This window comes from Crocodylus siamensis, chromosome 2 (assembly GCF_052110815.1).
Source record: "Crocodylus siamensis isolate JL-2025a chromosome 2, ASM5211081v1, whole genome shotgun sequence".
Taxonomy (NCBI): Eukaryota; Metazoa; Chordata; order Crocodylia; family Crocodylidae; genus Crocodylus; species Crocodylus siamensis.
The window spans coordinates 181288410-181308070 of NC_143396.1; the positions used below are offsets into that span (position 1 = coordinate 181288410).

Consider the following 19661-nt stretch of genomic DNA (forward strand, 5'->3'; position numbering starts at 1 on the left):
GTGTGTATGTGCGTGTAAAGAGGATTATTGTTCTCCCTTAAGGCCCCTTTCTAGCATTTAATATTTCATCAGATTTTATCTCCTTGAAGAATACAAAAAGTGATTAATTGCCACATTTCTTTTTTTTAAAGAAAGGCTTGATGGCGTTTGTGTTGTAAGTGGCCATGTTTCACCTATGAATCAGACAGCTTTCAGCAGTGACTTTAGGGGGAGAGTTTTTTCCAGGGGCTATAATAACTCTATGCACTGTTCTTTTTTTCACAAGGAAAGCAAAAGTTAAAAGCAGGTACAATTTACTGTATCCTATGACTGGATAATTATTATATTTATAGCTTTTCAATAGCTGGAGGTGAGACCCTGAGGGGAAAGGGAATAAAGAGCAGAGAGAAACAAGACTGTAAGAATGTTAAATTTGAAACTCACAGGCCACTGCTCTGCTGTAATTAAACCACAATGTTCTAGGAAAGAGGTGGCTTCTCTGGTTAGTCTGGGAGTGTTTCTTCTTTCAGCACTCAGGACATACATACTGCTATATTATCTATTCCTGCTGCCAAGGTCAGTGCTCTGACTAAGCATGTGCATACACACTTATAAGATCAGGGCTTAGGATTCCTCCCTTCATGACCTCACCTTTCTTCCCTGGTTCAAGCTTCCACATGCCAACCTTTGAAATAGCGCTGCCCAAGGTTGCTAGCAACTTCTTCCTAGCTGAATTAAAAGGACATTCCTATAGTCCTATCCTTCCTGTTCTGTGCCCTGCCTCTGACACTGCTGGCCTCTGGCTTTGATGACCTTCATCATGGGTTTCCTTGTGCTAGGTCCTTTGATTCAGCATCTTTTCTGGTGGGTCTCTCTTCTCCTCCTCTTTTCCTGCATCTGTTCAAGTTCCCAGAAATGTTGTCATTGTTACCTCCTCTGCATTCTTCTTCAAGGTCATCTTACCCACTGCCATGATTTCTGTTACCACCTTTTGAGTGAATTATTTCAAACCTAATTCTCATTTATGTCTTAGCCTATGTTCGGTCTCATGTCTCCCTTGTATATGTTGCCTGAACTTTAGATTCAGGCTATCTATATCTACACAGCTTATACATGAGACAGTTCTGAATAAGCTAGTTCAGATATCCCAGTGGCAACATAGCCTTTCATTAACACAGTGCCCCACATGGGCTAATTAGATCAGCTGATTGGCAGAGTATATTAGCCTGGCCACAGCTTCACACTAGCATAGATATACTGTTTTTGGTATCTGAGCAAGATGGGGCATCTGTGAGTTATACTGCATGTGCTGCATAGAAACTATCCCCTTGTCTCTGGGACTGGTGCTTGTATATCTTCCTAATCTTTGTCCACTTGTCTCCTTTCCCAAACATCTTTGACAATTTTGCCCTCCTTTTCATCTCCCAGGTTCTAAACCTCAGTATCATCCTTGCCACTTTCTCTTTCAGTGTTATATCCAGACTGTTATGAGTTTAATCTTTAAATGTGGGTGCTTTTAAAATTTACAAAATCCATTAAGAGCAAATAAATTTAAGAAGGAGTAAATGAATGGGGTTTTTTTTAAATACCTCCTTTTTTAAATGTAGAAAATTGTCAAAATTCAAAACAAATGTGTGCAGCGATCTAATGGAGGAAGTTGTTTAGAAAGTTATTATCACTTTTCCAACAATCACATTGTTGTCACCATTTCAAAACTCCATGTTTTTATCCTCTTTCAGAAATTTTTCATGCAAGAATGGGGAGAAGTGGGCACTCTAGAGGACAGGGACAGGTTGCAATTCGATCTGGACAGGTTACAGGGGTGGGCGGATGAGAACAGGATGGGATTCAACACTGACAAGTTCAAGGTGCTGCACCTGGGGAGGAAGAACCAGCACCATACCTACAGGCTGGGGAACTCCCTTCTTGTCAGTGCAGAGGCAGAAAAGGATCTTGGAGTCATTATTGATGCCAAAATGAACATGGGTCACCAATGTGGGGATACGGTCAAGAAGGCCATCCGTACCCTGTCATGCATCAACAGATGCGTCACAAGCAGGTCCAACGAGGTGATCCTCCCCGTCTCTGCAGCACTGGTCAGGCCACAGCTGGAGTCCTGCGTCCAGTTCTGGGCGCTGCACTTCAGGGGGGATGTGGACAACATGGAGAGGGTCCAGAGGAGGGCCACTCACATGATCGGGGGCAGCAGGGCAGGTCCTACCAGGGGAGGCTACGGGACCTGAACCTGGTCAGCCTCCACAAGAGAAGGCTGAGAGGGGATCTGGTGGCCATCTATAAACTTGCCAAGGGGGACCAGTAAGCTTTGGGAGAGTCCCTGTTCCCCCAAGCACTACAGGGGGTAGCAAGGAATAACAGTCATAAGTTGACTGAGAGTAGATTTAGGCTAGATATCAGAAGGTGCTACTTCACAGTCTGGGCAGCTAGGGTCTGGAACCAACTTCCAAGGGAAGTGGTACTTGTTCCTACCCTGGGGGTCTTAAAAGGAGGCTAGATAATCACCTGGCTGGGGTCATTTGACCCCAGCTTGCTTTCTTTCCTGCCCATGGCAGGGGGTCAGACTTGGTGATCTGCTCAGGTCCCTTCTGACCCTACCAACTGTGAAACTATGAAAGAGTGTTTTAATTCCAACATATAACTCTGTTGTTTTCTTTTTGAAATATGAATGTTCCCAAATGAGGAACAGCAGCTGATTGTAAACCAAAGGGAAAATGGCATATCATGCTTGACTTTCCAAGCTGAATGGATTGCAAAACAGCAAGCAAAATATTTCAACAGAGAAAGATAAATTAAGAACATTCTTTCTACTTTGAGTTATTGTTAAGCAGGTAGGAATGTACAGTTATAGGCCCAGTCCTGATATCAGGCCTCTATGGTCTTGTGGGAACAGCACTAAGTCACAAGGTCCATCAGCAAGGGGCAGATTGCAGGGTCATGGCTATACTTTGCTATGAGAAGGATTTGTGGAAAGATAGTGGCCTACCTCACAGAGCACTGAGCTATTTGGGAACTATTCCTAGCTCTGTTACCAGCTTGCTGGATGATATCTTGACATGTCACTTCACATGCCATTTCCCTCCTCATTGAGCCAATTCTAATCCAAATTCCAATGGCTTGCCTGTTTTGATTCATCCCAGATACAAATAAAAAATTGTTGTCTTTCTCTGCTTTGTCTTTAACAAAATAAGATGTAGACTTTCTTCCTTCACTTTGATGACTGGTACTACCTTGCAGCTGGCTGCAGTTGCCTTGACTATCCCTGTAACATCACAGTCACACCTGTACTAAGTGCCCCTAATTGCTCAACGTACAATCCTTTAACATAGATATGCTTCTGGTGGAAGAGGACTGAAAATGGAAAAATGAGTTTTCCTGACAACTTTCTAATGGAGATTAAGACTGTATAGTACAATAAGTCCATTATCTGGTAGGCAGCCCTATGTTTCCAAGGCCTTCCCACAGCTTCCACATAAACTGAGACTGGCACACTAGTTGCAAATCACTCCTTCCTTTAGACCTGTTCCTGTTAGCTAAGGGCAGGGGTGCAGTGTGCAGCACAGGTACTTTCCTTGTAGTGCTATTTCTTGTCAATCATAATAAAGAAGCAAAGCTAGTTGACTGTCTGCCTCCCCTAAAGAAAGATGTGACCTTGACTGGGCAGATACCAAAACAGAACTCTTATCATCTTCTCCCTCAGCTAACGTTTGGATCCTTTTGTGACTCCTTATACAAGTAAGTAATGATGAATTGGAAGAAGAATGTCATGTGTTTGAAAGCTCGTCTAACTTTATCTCATCTGTGCAATTGGTCCAGTGGAAGATATCACCTGAAGAAATCATTGCTGCTTGTAAGAATTAGAACAAATCATTTAAACCTGGTTATAGATAGCAGACAACTCCAAGTCAGCAGGAGGTGGTGCAGTACCCCACGTTCTTAAACCTGATAAGAGGGCAGAAAATAGTTTCCCTCCAACCCTCCGTGACATATTCAAATGTAACTGAGTTCAGGACCTGCTGAACACAATCCAAGTGCATCCCATGGATAACATTTCCCATAATATAGGCAGTCTTAAATGAGGCTTGGGTGTGTAGCATCTCCAGAAGGCTTTTTTGAGGGGGCTGGAGGGACTGAAGGGAGTAGTTCATTTCTCTGTTATATTGCACACTCTTGAGGACTCTTTCACAAATTATCGTACTTTAGTTTGGTCATACTCTGTTCTGTTGTAATGTAGTTTGGCGCATTTCCTGTAGTTTAGATTAATAACACTAAAATTGTCTTTGATACAACACTGGATTGTAAAGAAGAAAACCCAAACCCTAACCCCCTTTGATAACAAATCTATTGGGCATCCGTTCATGAGCGGATTCAGGTCTACTGACTACAAATGGTTCAGGGAGCTGGGTGTCTTAGAACACCAGTAATAATGTATATGTCTAGGTTTCTGTTTTGTACCCAACCTGGACAAGGTATGTTTAAAAATGTATCATAATCATTCAGTTATTAAGTGGCTTATATGAAAGTAGTTTATTGACCTCAGGTCACTTCTTAGTAAGCAGTCCCATCCCACAAAATACCACACTGGAAAGTCCTCAGCAGACAAAACAAGGATTGAACAAACCCTAATTCTCCTGGAGGCCATTTCTCACAAGCCAGAACAGAGGTATAGGTGAAGCTATGTGTGGAAGTGTGTGCTGCTATTTCCTGCAGCGTGCCTGTTCCATAACAAATTCTTTATGAGGTGCTGCACAAATGCAAGCCATGATAAACTGAAACCAACAGTTAGTCATTCTTTGCACCAGATTCATCTGTAAACCAGCTACTTATTACTTTTGGACTATGATTTAGGTGACGAAGAAAACTAGGCACCCCCCACCCCCCGCCCCCCTGATGCTGGATCCTCTTTGGACACTTTTTCTTCCTTCTATGTATTTTAAGGAAAATTGCATATATCAGACCCTTGAGTCTCTGTTGTACTCCATTCCACTTCAGGTATCTGCTGCCAGGAAGTACGTTGTACATAGCTGTTGTATGGTAAAAGCAAGCAATTTTGTGGAAGGTTTTCTTGCTAATGATTTGTCTGATGTTTAAAATGGCCTATACCTCCTCATTTTCAAAATTGCTCCTTATTTTATTTGTTGAATTTTTCTCTCCTTAAAGGTAGCCTTGGGGTAGGGAAGCAATGGAGCCTGACAGCAAGTGGTCCATGGTATGTGGTAGCATAGATTCAGAATAGCAGTGAGGGACAGTACATTGTGAAGGGTTATTTTAACACTGGGCATGTCCACACATGCAAGCACATGTATATGCAGCAGCTCAAATAGAAGCGGTGTGAATTTGAGCCGGGGCTTCTTGCCTCAGGGCATGTGCCTGGACATGCACTTTGGTGCAGGGCAAATTGTGCCACCTGGGGCAAAATAACCCTGCTTGGCTCCTTCTGGATCTGCAGCCAGGAGGAGCTAAAGCTGAGGGCCAGCACCTGTGCTGTCCCCAGCAATATAAAAGCTGCCCTGTCAAGTAGCTCAGAGCTACTCATTCTCAGGAGCTTCTGGGGCCTGGCCAATTGGTTCCTGGGGACACTACCCCTTGTGCCAGCTGGATTGCTGAAGTAGGCCTGAGAGTTCCCTGCGCCCTCTACCCACTACAGCAGTGTGGCAGTGGGGGCTGCTGCCTGGCTATGACCTGCTGCACACCAGCCAGACCTGGCTAAGGCATCTGCCACTCTGGGCCAGCTGCCAGTGGGCTGTGGCTGCAGAGCTGGCCTTTATGCAGCACTACTGCCATGTATGCCCCTTGCTCGGCCATCTGGGCAACTGTCGCCTAGAAGATGTTTCCAGTGTGGTGGCCTGCTTTGAACTGTCAAAGCATGTCCTCCTGGCTCCAATTGAGAAGGAGGTCAGCCATCTCCAGCTGGGTCTGAGCTGCCAGCTCTGACCAGGCTCCTCTGCCTGGGTCCTGCCACTTACCTCCCTAGCAGGAATTCTGGTGTTCCCTATTTGAAAACTGAAAAATCCCTGATAAAAAATCCCAAAGTCACTCTGTAAAATACCCCCAAATCCATGTTCCTCCACAATTAAAACAAAAGACCACTTTATAGAGAGAGAGAGAGTGACAGGCAGAGAGACAGGGGTCAGTTGGGCAATGTTTTATTGATATAACTAGAGCAGGGGTCAGCAACATTTTTGGGTGGAGTGCCGAAAACACCCACAACTTCAACTTGTAAGATGTTGGTGTGTCAAGGGTGGATGACAGGGGAGCCACAAGGGGCCCAATCCTTGCTGTTGCTGTGTAGCCCTGGCCCCTTCCCTACCATCCACCCAGAGACACATGTGTCAAGCAAAATGCCTTCGAGTGCCATACTGGCACCCGTGCCGGGGGTTGCCTACCCTTGATCTAGAGTGCTAAAGCAATTTGTAAGACTACTGGTGTCTCTATCATCATAATAAAATGAATTCTAAATACCTGTATGTTTTGCTGTTTGCCTTTGGTTTTCTTACCATAGAGCAGTTAGAGCTCCCTGTGACCCCTTCACTAACCAGGATGTGGGGACAGCTGCCCCTGCAGCCATAGCTCTTGCCAGTAGGTCTCATCCTGTCTGGCAGCTGGGCATGCAAGGTGTGGGCTAGAGGGATGTGGGGTTTGCAGGAGGGGGGTGGGAAGGGGGGTAGGGGGCTGTGGGTGGCTGTGGAGGGATATGAGGGGCCATGGGGTGTGTGGGTAGGTGTGGGTAGACAGTAGGGGGACTGCTCAGGAGGGTTGGGTCCCCTGCCCCCCCTGCAGTGCACAGCCCCCCCTGCACAGCTTATGGGCTGCCCCCACAAGCCCCCCCCACAGGGATTACAGCCCCCCCAACAGGGGTTACATCACCCCCACAGGGGCTACAACCCCTGCATGCAGGGCTTACATGCCCCACCCCTGCTTGTTCCCCCAGTCCCCCAGATTGCTGCCCCACCTGGTCCCATTTCCTGCTGGCTCCTGCAGCCCTCCCAATGGCTGCCCCACCCAGCCCCACCCCTGCTTGCACTCCCAGCCCCCCGATGGCTTCCCCACCCAGCCCTACTCACTCCCCCAGACCCACCAATGGCTGCCCTACCCGGCCCCATTCCCTGCTTGCACCTCCAGCCCCTATGATGGCTGCCCCCTCAATCCCCAGGACCAGCCTCCTGGCAGCACTTAAAAAAGGAAAAAATCCCCGCATTCACTGACAGTAGCAGCTGCTGTTGCGGTCACTGTGGCCTCATGACAGAGCACCCCACCCATGTAGCATAGGGCAGTGGGGCCCGGCCCCGGCTGCCTGGCACCTGCACTGCCACTGCCCATCGCACCGGTGCTGCTGGAATCGGCAGGATGCTGAGCGGCTCCGCATGCTGCTGGGCAGCTGGGGCCACTACAGCTGTCACCTAGGCCCCATGCTGCAGGGTGGGATGGGGAGGAGCAGGGGCTATGCCAAAAGGCCCCAGTGACCCCAGCGGCAGCTGCTACTGCCAGGGAGTGCAGGCTTTTTGTTTTGGGGATTTTTTTTTTAATTGCCAAGATGCTGGGACCAGGCAAGGCAGCGATTCTTGGGGGGCTCAGTGGGCAGGCAGGGCATGGGACTGAGCAGGGGAGCCACCAGGGAGGCTTGGGGGGAAGGCAGAGAACAAGGCTGGGCAGGGCAGCCATCGGGGGGGCTGAAGGAGCAGGCAGGGGATGGGGCCCCTAATACTTAAGGCTTCCTTGCAACCTCTGTTCAATTAATTTGCTCAGATTTGATTGTCTACAATTTAATACCATGCCTTGGTGGTCTACTTGCTTGCTTAGAGTTCCTTTAGAATGTGGTATCAAGCTTTATGCACTCCATTTCATAGGTAGATATCTAAGGGTGTGAAAAGCCATTTGCTGCACACGTTCTTGGTTTAGGAAGCCTACTTTAAGCTGCCTAAACCTAGACTGGGAGTGGTATGTGCAGCTGTTCACTGCTGCTGGGAGCAGTGTGGGAAGCCCCAAGGTAAGTAACTTAGGGTGGGATGGGGAGCTGGTGGGTCGGTGGTGGGGTTGGTAGATCTGTAGAGGGTATTGTCCAGTTGGCGGGGGGGGTGCTAAAAAAAAACTCATTCAGGGCTACGGAGGCAGGGGGGAGGGGTGGCAAGTGGCTGGGTTTACCTAGCCCTGGGGCTGTACTGTGAACATTTGCAGGCATTTCCAAGTTAACCCTTTCTTGATCTAAGCTAGTGCATCTTGGAAATCTTCAAGAGGAGTCTGGACAGTCGCCATGCTGGGGTAACCTGACTCCAGTTGTCTTTCCTGCCTAGTCCAGGGGGCTGGACCTGATGATCTTCTGAGGTCTCTTCCAGCCCCTTACAATCTATGAGCATCTATGAACATCTCCTGAGGTGCACTAACTTAGATCAGGTGCTTCATTTTTTTTTTTTGGCTGAATTAAACCCTCCAAATACCTGCACAAGTGGGCGTTTAGATCACCCTAACACTTCTTAGGTCAATTGAAATATTATTCCTGTATGTATCCTGAATGAAAGCCAGCAGCTTCTGAGAGAGACAGAACTTCCACAATTCCCATTGTAGCCCATGAGAGCTCTGGATGTTTAAGGTACATGTTTAGGTGACTAGTTGTAGGCACTTGCATTTTGGAATTCTTGGAACCCTTAACCAAAAAAATGTTTCAGAACACAGGAATGTCTTCATCTGAGCAATGAGTTTTCAAACAAAAATGGTAAAGGAAGGAGGCTGGAAGACCTACAGTTGTATTGTTCCCCTACATGGTAGAAACATAGGGCTGAAAGGCACTTCTTAGGTCATCATCAAATCCAGTCCCCTGTTGTAATTGCAAGCAAACGTATCTCACCTTAAATCCATTCATAAATGTATCAGGTTACATCTTGGCTCACCCCAGTGCATCCATACAAAATACATTTATCACCTCTCAGCCTTCATTTTGTTAGGCTAAGTAAACTGAGCTCTCTTAATCCCTTTTATAAAATGAGCTGGTAAATGGAGAGCCAAAGTATAGCCCGTATCAGTAGTGATGAAGGGTGTTTGTGAAGAAGGGATATTTGTATTTCCAAGTCTAAACAGTCAGGGTTCTGTTTGCCATGGACCAGAATACACAATACATTCAAGTACCACCACAGTTACCGTTAACTGGCATCCTTGATGATGAGACAAAACTCAGCCGTTGAACCACCAAGGGAATAATCCCATTTATTCATAGTAATGACTTTCTCCTAGCTGGTGAAGTACATAAGGGAGTGGCAAAAATATTGGACTGGTGCTGCTGTCACCCATGCAATCTTTTTATACAAATAGAAGGTTTTGGTGTCCACATTTCTGCCAGCTTTCAAGGCGCTACTGAACTCAGCCTGGTCAGTTTTGAATTAGCAGCAGTTCTTGATCATGGGAAATAAACTGTAGAGTTAAGTGGAGAATAAACTGTAGAGTTAAGTGCGACTGTATGTAACAAAAAAAGGTACCTTCCATTTTCCAGTTCGCATATAAACTCTCTACATGGTGTTTCCTGTTTTAAATAAAAATATGTGAAGCCTTTGGAAAACAGGGAATACATTGTGTTTCTTCACCTAAGAAACATTAATTGATTAACTTGAAGAAATGCATCTTCACTGTATACAGCAGTGATTCTCAACCAGGGTGCCACAGTACAGCACAGCACGTTATCACTGTTAGGTTTACAACATGATTCACATGATAAACCTAGAGATTTCAAATAGAAATCCATAGGTGTGGTCTTTCTGCATTCTCTGCAAGAGAAAAACTGCTCTGTTATTTTATGTAGTCAGAAAAAAAATAGGGAAAACGAAGAGCTGCCATTTTCCGCTGGGGGCCATGCCATGGGTCTACCCAGGGGTGCCATCAGTCTAAAAAGGCTGAGAACCACTGGTCTACAGTGTCTATAGGGGAACTATATTACTCTGTATGAACTTCGTAGTTACCTGATGTTAAGTAATTTTGATTCTTTATTTACTATTTGAGGTTCTAGTTCTTTTAGATCTCATCTGAGATTAAAGCAGTTGGAAGAAAGATGTGATTTAATCTGGGGTTATAGTTTGGCAAATCCTTTGAGTTGGATTTATCCAAGAATATTATCAATAAAAAAAATTCTTAAATCTTGTATCATTCACAACTCTGTCAGAATCGGTATGTGCTCACCTTGCTCCTTTCTACTTCTGGAGGAGTTTTCTAATCATTACACACAATGATTTATTCACTGTCTCTGAGCCTGAGAAGAGAAATCCCTTCTCAGCTTCTCAAAAGCTTTGCAACAGCCAATGTCAGTTTGTCTTCCCAGAAAGGGAAAGATTTGTTTCTCCCATGTTTTGTTCAGGTAATTTGGTGTAGCTTCTCTGTGCCCGAATTGCCAAAACTTGTACTAACTCCTGCCAAATATGAAGTGTAAACTTTTCTGCTTTTCATATGGGTTCAAAAATACTTGCAAGATTTTGTTAGGTCACTGAGAATGGCATGGGATATAGCTCCTGAGTAATTTCAATCACAGGTTACCCAAAAAAATGAGTATGGAAGTGGTATAGAATAGTGATAGTGGACTCTGTTTGTAATCTAAGGTATAAAATCTAGTTTACTTCAGTATTTTATCATTTATGGGTAATAACTGTTAGCTATAAATTGTTACAGTTAATTTATACAGCTTTAATGTTGCTGCAGGAAATATCTAGGGTGACTGACTTCTGAAAAAGACTTACTAACTACATTTTAAACACAGCACTTTTGGTATTAATTTCTTGAAAGAAGGTAAACAACAAAGTAGTCATTAAATAGTAGCAGAGTTGTCCAGGCCAGTGGTTTGCAGTATTTTGCATAGCTGGACAGGAGAGCTGGGTGTCTCTTTATGTACTTTTAGCAGGCTAAAAAGGCTTGTAAAAGCCCAAGCCAAAAAATCTCGTAAAGCTCTTGTTTTAGGCAGTTGAAAGATTTATACAAGCATCCCTGTCTCAATTCATCTTTGAGGTGTGCTCTAATTATAAGAGCTTGAAGTCTCAGTCATTTTAAAAAATGACAAATTAAAATTTAAGAAAAGGGGATGCTGGAAGGATGAAAATGGTAAACCTCAGAACCTACTTGCTTTCTCCATGTCTAATAGTTAAAGTATTCAACAGGCAGATTAGGACTCAGCTATGCTAGTCTTTGCTTTGCCACTAGTGAGCTATGGGATGCTGCTGAGTCGCATAGGAGCAGGTTTTTCTCTACAGTGCTTGCACTACTCTGGAGTCCAATTCCCATCGTCTGTCCAGTGGACTGAGGATTTTTCTACATTTGAAGGTTGATTTGGGTAGGGTGCAAATTTTGAAGTACAACAACTACCTCCAACTCTAAGCGCTTCTAAAATGTCCGTATTTAGAGTTGCTCAGCAATCGTCTCAGGTACAGATGAGCTCCAAGGCTCACAAGTGACCAAGCTGCCTTTTCAAAATACTATAAATAGGGCCTGCTTTTATTTAAGTAGTACCAAATACCCTTAGCTTTTCTTGCTTCATGGAATGCCATGGATACCGATTCATTTCTTAGACATCCCATCACACCCTGTTTTATTTATATTAGGACTGAAGCTCAAATAAAAAAAAGATGCGTCAAGCACACAAATTCTTGAACGTTGAGCTCAAGAATATGAAAGGACTTAAATCACCGTGCTGAAATATAAGAGAAGTGGAACTGCACTGTCCTATTGTTTTTCTGAATTCTAAGAAAGGAAGAGCCAACACATGGTCTTCCAGAGTTAGGTCTGTTTTTTTTCAGTGATTACTAGTTTGGTTTTGTACATCCTCTAGTGCATTTTTGTTTTGCTTTGGTTCATAAGAGCTGTTGAGACAATCCTTTGTTTACCCATTCTGATCTTTGCTTTGGCTTTTAAGAACTTTTCCCCCAGTAACAGAAGTTGGGGCACACTTCCTCTGAACGATGCCTTCAGTGTAGACCCAGTAGTAGTACCAAACCCCTTCAAGTGAGGCTTATGGGGGAGCCATATCATTTCAAAATACTGTTTAGCTTGAAGAAGGGTACCAGGAATCTGTCTTTGGAACTCTCAGTACAAGTTAATTACTACAAATGATGGTATTGCCTGAGGTATTATGTAGGGCTCTGCACTGCTTTCAGGACAGCCCTGCAAAGAGATCTATGCAGAGGCTCCACTGTATTTTGGGGAAGCAACCCTAAGGAAAGCAATCATTGTGTTTTGTCTTCAGAGGCTGAAGTATGCCTTTATCTTTACAATCCTACCTCCCTGTAGTTTTTGATGGAGTGGTTAGTTGTCCCAGAAGTTCTCACTCATCTCTTTCCCACACCCAGCTGAGTAGGAGGACTGTAAATGCATCTAGCCCCTGTAATTGAGAACAGTTGATGCCATTTGTGTGACTTGCGTGCATACAGTCCTACTTAGTACCCTGTAAGTTTTCTTCTAGTACCGTTTTCCATGTCAAGGTCCTCCCCCTCAAGCAAAATGGGACACCTAAATAGATAGCTGGAATGTACACATCTTACAGCTACCAAAGCCATTTATAAATAATTTTATTTATAAATTCAATTTACATAAAATATGATACTCTTTAAAAACTGCATATGTACAACTTAAGAAAACCTAGCAAGTGCATACAAAAATGCCTTCAATACATGAAAAACTTCAGTTTTCAGATAAATGAGCCTTCACACCAGACACAACTCGGACACCACCTTTAAGACAAAACAAGATTTTACAGTCCTTTTAGTAAAGTGTTTGGAAAAGAGATCCTTTATCTAAATCATATAAGTTCTCAAAACATTCTAGCTGGCAGTGTTAAGGAACAAGGGGACTGGATTTACTAAAAATAACTCAACCTTCCCTTCCCCCTTTTCTAAAGTTTCTCATACAAAAATACGTCTTCATATTGATAGTGTTCCCATAGGCAGTTCAAGTTACTTAAAATAGTATCTGTTTGACTTTATAAAAATTCCCTCCCCCTTTAGAAAAAAAAAGGAAGTTGCAAGTGTTTCATTTTCCACCCTCCCCCGCCCCACCAAAAATAGTACACAGGTATTAAGGGTGGAAGCCTGACAGCATTCAAGCTACCATTTGAAGTACAAGCATACCATTTCATTTGAAGTACAAGCATACCATTTCATTGGTAATTAAAGACATGGAGGGCACCATAAACTACTGTACAACAGCAGGTGAACATAGTGGTCCCTAGAACCTATTTACATAATTGCACTTTTAAAAACCAAATAAAGGAGAGCTCGGGAGCCACAACAGGCTGCTCCAAGAACCCTGGCAGGTGGCTTCTGAAAGTCCAGTTTCTTAAAGTTCTTTGCAGCAGGGCTTTATGAAGGTAGAAAACGGGCTGAAGTAGGAAGAGAACTTTTTGCTCTTCTGTTCATCATAATAGGCATCAAGGACAATGAGGTACTGAGGTCCTAAACATCTCTGCTTTCAAGGCTGTTACAAAATAAATAAATAAATAAAGGCCATTAGTGGTATGTAACTAACAGAGTCCACACCGCTCCTCAAACGGATATGCCGCTTTCTTCCTAGCCACGACTTCTGGCTAATCAGTCTCAGTTCAACTTAAGGCTCACTCACAATGCCGCACACAAGTGATTTATTGTGCTTACGAAGTACAAGCAGAACCTGGCTCTTACGCTGCTCTAATCTGTCCCCTTTGCCCTGGTGGGGGATGGAGCGGGGTGGGAGACAACTCTTGTAAACTTAGTCTTGTCCTCATATATTTTGGAATTTTGCCACTGAGTCCAGCTTTGAAGATGGGGGACAAGGAGACAGGAAAGAAAATTGTTCAGAAGTCTCCAGCATTTTTAATTCATATTTTTAAACTTAGGTTTTGCACTGTAAAAAGTCTTCCTTTCTTATACCCCACCCCGATCTTTCAAGCATCTCCACCCCCATTTGTTTGAAAAAACCCAAGCCTATTCCTAGCATGCTGAACACATAACAATGCTACAAGAAAGCCAACTGTTGCAGACGCTTGTAATTGTGACTGATTTACAACCCAAAACAGTTCTAGGCTAAATCCACATTTGACTCCACTTGATTCCAGGCTTCCCCCCTGCTTTTCATTTCCCCAGGGCAAGTTCACCAACTCTTGCAGAGGGAGCTGCCTGCTCGGTCTCTGCCAATCCCTTCCCAGACCCTGACAGTAGGCTGTCGCTTGCAAAAATGCTCGTGCCTTTTGGACCCAGTTAGTCCAAGGCTCAAAAATCGACCTCCATGGAGCGAAGCATCTGAATGAACACTTTGCTCTGGGACAGTGAGGGCAAGGGAGCTAATTCTAGTGAAGTGCCATTCAAACAGCATGCGTCAAACCACTGTCCTCCCCTCTCCTATTCTGATGATGCCCAGGGCAATCTGCCACAGGCATGCTTAAGCCCTACCTCTGCCTGAAGCCCAACTCGTACAAAACAGCCAGTGCCCCTTCCCTGCAATGCTCCTGGCTGCTTGCAGTGGCCAGGCACCTGCTGCAGTGAGATGCCCTGTAGCACCACAATGCACGCCACCAGATTTGCATGTGCCTGCAAAAAGCGTGCATGCAGCGCACCGACGCCTATAAAAGAGAAAAGCGCATAGAGGAGGCTAAAAGGAGAGGGATCCCAGCTTGGGGCCTCTCCTCCTGGACCCTGAGCCCTCCTGCAGGCAGCTCTTGTGCCTCCAGGGCCTGTCTTGAGGTCCCCTCCAGCTCCTCCTCCGGCCAGCCCCAGGTATCACAGAAAGTGAGGGTAACAAGGGACCTCAGGAGGGCATCCCCCCCACCACACACACCCCCCTCCCTCGCGGCTGCCCCAAAAAGCTGGTGCCTTTTGGGCCCAGCCCGGAGCTGGCGGGCGGGTGCCGGCGGGCAGGGCCCCTTACCCGGGAGGCTTCAGAAGGGCCCGAACCAGGCGGTGAAGTCGAGCAGGTCGCGCTCCTCGGGGCTGAGCGCCGCGTCGTAGGCGCTGTCGTCCGAGGAGGAGGCGGAGCGCGGGGAGGCGGGCGCAGAGCTGCCGGGCGCCGCGCCGGGGGAGGGGGCGGCGGCGGCGGCGGCGGCCGTCGGGGCGGCGGGCGAGCGCAGGCGGCGGGCGGCGGCGTCGTGCTCGGCCAGCAGGCGCTGCAGGGCGCCGATGTACTCCACGGCGGAGCGCAGCGTCTCCACCTTGCTCAGCTTCTTGGCGGCGGCGCCGTGCGGCACGTGCTGGCGCAGGGTCTGGAAGCCCAGGTTCACCAGCTTCACGCGGTTGCGCTCCCGCTCGTTGCGCCGCGCCACGGCCGCCGCGCCGGGCCCCGCCGGCTGCAGCTGCAGCGGGGCGGCCCCGGGGAAAGCCAGGCGCCGCTTGCAGCGCAGCAGCTCGGGGGAGCCGCCGCGCCGCTTGGGGCCCTTGCAGCGCCCCGCCGGGGGGCCCCTAGCCGGCTGCGGGGCGAGCGCCGCGAAGCCCGGCGGGGGCGCCGCGCCGGCCGTCACCCCGCTGTTCATCGCTGGGCATCGGGCAGAGCGCGCAAAAAAAAAAAAAAAAAAAAAAAAAAAAAAAAATTGGCAAGCGGCGGGGAGCGTGCCCAGCGCGTGGAGCCGCAGCCCTGCCTCCTCCTCCTCCTCCTCCCTCCCCGAGCCGCCCGCAGCCCGGCCGTGTCAATGGCAGCTCAGGGCGGCTGTGCGGCGGGCCCGCTCCGCGCCCGGCCCCTTTATCAGCACGCGCTGGGGCTGCCGCCGCGCGCGAGCCCCCGCCGCCCGCACGCGACGCGCCCGGCGCCGCCCCGCCCCGCCCCGCCCCAGGGGGGAGCCCGCTTGGCAGCCCCGCGCGGGCGGCGCGTGGCTCCCGCCGCCGGCTCCGGCACAGCGCGCTCGGGGGGAGCACGCGCCGCATTTGCATCCCGGTGCCGATTGGCGGCGACGCCCGGCTCCTCCGCGCGGGAGCGCCGCCGCCCGGCCCCGCGCTGCCCCCGGCTTCGGCCCCTGCCCCCGCCCCCGCCTCCGCTCCGCCCGGGGCAGCGCTTCCGAGCCTGGGGGGCGGGGGGCGGGGGCCGGCGGCTCTCTTATTTTTGTTGTGCCCAAATCGAGAACTCTTGATTCCCAAATGGCTTAAAGCTCTTATTAGACCAGCGGGCTTTTCTCCCACACGCAAAAAAAAGTGAATTGCAAGCTTTCGGGCACAAACAGCCTTCATCGGGTACGGGAGGAAAAGATTGCAAAAGCTCTCCTAGGTGCAAATGAAAGTTCGTATTTCATAGGGTTTCACAGAGGAGTCAGTGATACCTAAAGGTATCCTTTCTGGACCAGGAGGTGACGCGTCGAGGGTGCGCAGGGGGGCATGTGCACCCCCCGACAGGCAGTGTTCCCCGCCTAGGCGAGGGGCAGGGGAAAGCACCAGCCGGGGAGCGGGGGCCCCAGGAGAAGTGATCCCTGCGGCTCCCTCACGGCCGATCACAGTGACCGGGCGTGGGGGGCTCCTCCGCAGCTGACTGTGCCAACCCAGGACCTCCCCCAGTCGGTGCAATGGGCTGCAGGGGAACCCCCGTCCAGTCAGCAACGGGGGGGGGGGGGCAGGTGCCTGCCCTGACTCAGGAAGTACCAGTCACCCGTGGTTTTAGATTTTTGCATTTCTTGTCTCAGATCAGCACGGCTACCAAGTACATCCCTGTCTTTTATTAGACACTTGCAAATACCATTTTTCTTTGTTCTCCAGCCCCTCCCGCCCCTTCCAGCTGTCCTGTACAATATGAATTTTATACCCTATGAGAAATTGTACCATCTTTGCCTCTCCTGTGCCTGAGGAAGAGCACACGTGTGCCCAAAAGCTTGCCGATAAATGCAAAACCCTTGGTTCAGAGATGAAAGCTTTTGTTAGACCAGTGGGTCCCCACCCCTTTTGGCCATGACCCACTGCTAGGAGTAGAGTGCAGTGGCGTGTTGGCCCAGGGGTGGAGAACTCCCACCATGTGGCAGCTCATCCTTTGTGTGTAGCACCACCGGCATTACCCCCATGACCCTCATTTGAGTTGTGACCCGAAGTTGGGAACGGCTGTATTAGACCAACTAAGAAATCACACACACAAAAAAAGAACTTTTTCTGCAACTTCGTAGTTGAGCTAATAAAAAGTATCATCTCTGAACCAAGAGTTCTGGAGATGTGCATTTCTTTTTGTCTCAGAGCAGCACCCAAATACGTCCCTGCAAGGTGTTCAAGAGGAGGCTGGACAAGCACCTCGTGGAGTTCGTTTGAACCCAGTTACCTCCTGCCCATGACAGGGGACAGGACTTGATAATCTTACAGGTCCCTTCTGGTCCTTCTATTCAATGATTCTATAATAAAGAACAATTTTGTTTCTACCTATCTAGTTGGTCTCAGGGTGCAAATTATTGGGGAGTTCAGGGGGGCTGAGCAACCCCATAATTGACCAAGGCCCCCCCCCCAGAAGATTTGAAAATTATAACCCGAGGGTCTCTAATTTTATTAGGGCATCGTGATGGGCAGCCCAATTTTTTTGCAGAGCCCCCCAAGCGTCAAAGTGTAATTTGAACCCTAGTTGGTCTAATAAAAGATATCACCTGTACCACACTGACTGCTTGTACTTTTAGATGGACAGGGCTACAACCTTTATCCCTGTAATTTCTGAGGCAGCAAATTGATGCAGCATATGCAAAACCCAAGTCATTCCCAGCAAGTTTTAACTGACTTTTGGGCTTGCTGTCAGTGCTTTCTTAGGACTGCTTGCCTCAAAATACGAGGGCTGTTCAAAAAGTATCGTGACTGATGCTGTAGGAAGCAAAATATTTTATTTACAAGGGTTTTGGCTTTGTGTCCTTCTAAGTATGCTCCTTCTGCAGCCACTCACTTCTCCCAGCATTTCTGCCAGTGTTGGAAGTACCTCTGGTAAGCAATTTCACAGATTTCATAGACATTAGGGCTGGAAGGGACCTCATAAGATCATCAAGTCTAGCCCCCTGCCCAGTTTGTGGAATCGCTAAAAGCTGCTCAGTCATATTTTGTTTTATGGTTTCCATATCACAGAATCTTTTTCCTTTCAAGGTTTTCCTTAGTTGAGGGAGGAGAAAAAAGTCATATGGGGCCATATCAGGTGAATATGAAGGCTGCGGCACTTGTGGGATATGGTGTTTGGCTAAAAATTGTTTCATAAGCTGTGCTGAGTGGGCAGGCATGTTGTGGTGAAGCATCCAAGAGTCGGACACCTACATTTTAGTCATTTTTCTGGTCATTTCATTCTCAAATCGCCAGTTAGAATTGAATGACATGAACCAGCAGAAATTCCAACTTCTTCCGCTGTCTCACAGTCAATCGCCTATCATTTTGCACCAAACTGTAAACTGCTGCCACATTTTCATCATTTTGTGATGCCAAAGGGCATTGGGAAAGCTCATCACTTTTGACCAATGAGCGTCCTTTAAACCAATGATACCATTCAAAAACTCTTGCACAGCTCATAGTGTCATGACCAAATGCTAGCTTAAGTCATTCAAATGTTTCACTTGCCATTTTCCTGATTTTCCTGCAAAATGTAATGCACACGTGTTGTTCTGGACACTGACATAATGAAAGGGGACACAAGACACAAATGATCTTACGTCAACCACTGGCCATAGAAAACTGGGAAAACACCATGAGCTGCAAACCTGTCCAGAAGAGTCCCAGCATGCCCAGACATTCAGCAAAGCCATGCCCCCCCACACACCCAATACTTTGTACCAGTTTTTTTTTAATTTTCTGTCTTCCAAGCCACATTAGCCAAAACGAATTCCAAATCCGAGAGTCAGTCCAGAACCATAAGTAGCCATACTGCCAGCAAACATCCTCCACCCCACCTGGGGTTTCTGATGTTTCACTGCACACACAAACTCTGGTCTCTCAGACCAGGCAACTTTGAGCTTCCAACACGATAATTTCATATTTAAGACCTGGCAACACTGCTTCTCTCTAAGGTGGCTGCATGACTTCTGGGCAGGAAAGCCTCCTCCCTTCTCCAGGAGAATACAAAACACCAGCAAAGGGTCTCTGTGCCTGAAGAAGGGTGTTTGTGCCCGAAAGCTGGCAAAGAACAATTTTTCCAGCCAGGGGCGATGCATAGGGGGTCCACACAGATGCATGTGCACCCCTTGAGCATGGTGGTGCACGCCCTGCAAAAAAGTGCTGCCAACACAGTGGTGCCTGTGGGTGGTTGCTGCTTGCCACCCCACTGCCAATTCCTGCTTACCGCTGTCGCGCTCCTGCTGCCATGCTCCCACCGCTACTGTGCCCTGCCAACCACTGGGGGCATGCGCTGTATGCTTCCAGCTACTGAGTTGATCTAATAAAAGATATCACATTTACCCAAAGAACACTGCCTGCCTTCTCATGTACCTGAGTGTGTCAGAGCCCCCAGCCCCTCTCCACCTGCAGGTTTTTCTACTGTTTGCATTAAGGAATGGTTTTTGGCTGAGCTTCAAATAAGGCAGGCTGCAAAGACTAAAGAGCTCATATTTTCTGAGAGATGTTTCCAAGCTGAAAAATGAAAAGGCTGTGAACAACTAGGCACACAGTGGCAGGGCCCTGTGCATGGATAAAATGCTTTTTTGATATCGTTTTATAGAAGCAGGATATTGGCTGCTGTGCTTCCTCTGCTTTACTTGTGGCAGGGTGCCTGCAGAAGGGTTCTTGTCTGACCTGCTCCCCCCATGCATCTGGAGATGGAGT

The 19661-nt window shown here is 47.5% G+C and overlaps 1 protein-coding gene across 1 annotated transcript; it reads right to left on the reverse strand.

The window, feature by feature from the left end:
- Nucleotides 1–12507: 12507 nt before the first annotated feature.
- On the reverse strand, nt 12508–15511 carry ASCL2 (achaete-scute family bHLH transcription factor 2). Its single transcript, XM_090034930.1, has 2 exons — nt 14854–15511; nt 12508–13428 (listed from the first exon to the last, which is right to left on the reverse strand). Exon 1 carries the CDS (start codon nt 15449–15451, stop codon nt 14864–14866), a length of 588 nt encoding a protein of 195 aa, XP_089891056.1. The 5' UTR covers nt 15452–15511; the 3' UTR covers nt 12508–13428; nt 14854–14863.
- Between the last annotated feature and the right edge of the window lie 4150 nt (nt 15512–19661).

Bases quoted from the DNA above. Each gene is read 5' to 3' on its own strand.
- ASCL2 (XM_090034930.1), bottom strand. From the start codon at position 15,451: ATGAACAGCGGGGTGACGGCCGGCGCGGCGCCCCCGCCGGGCTTCGCG.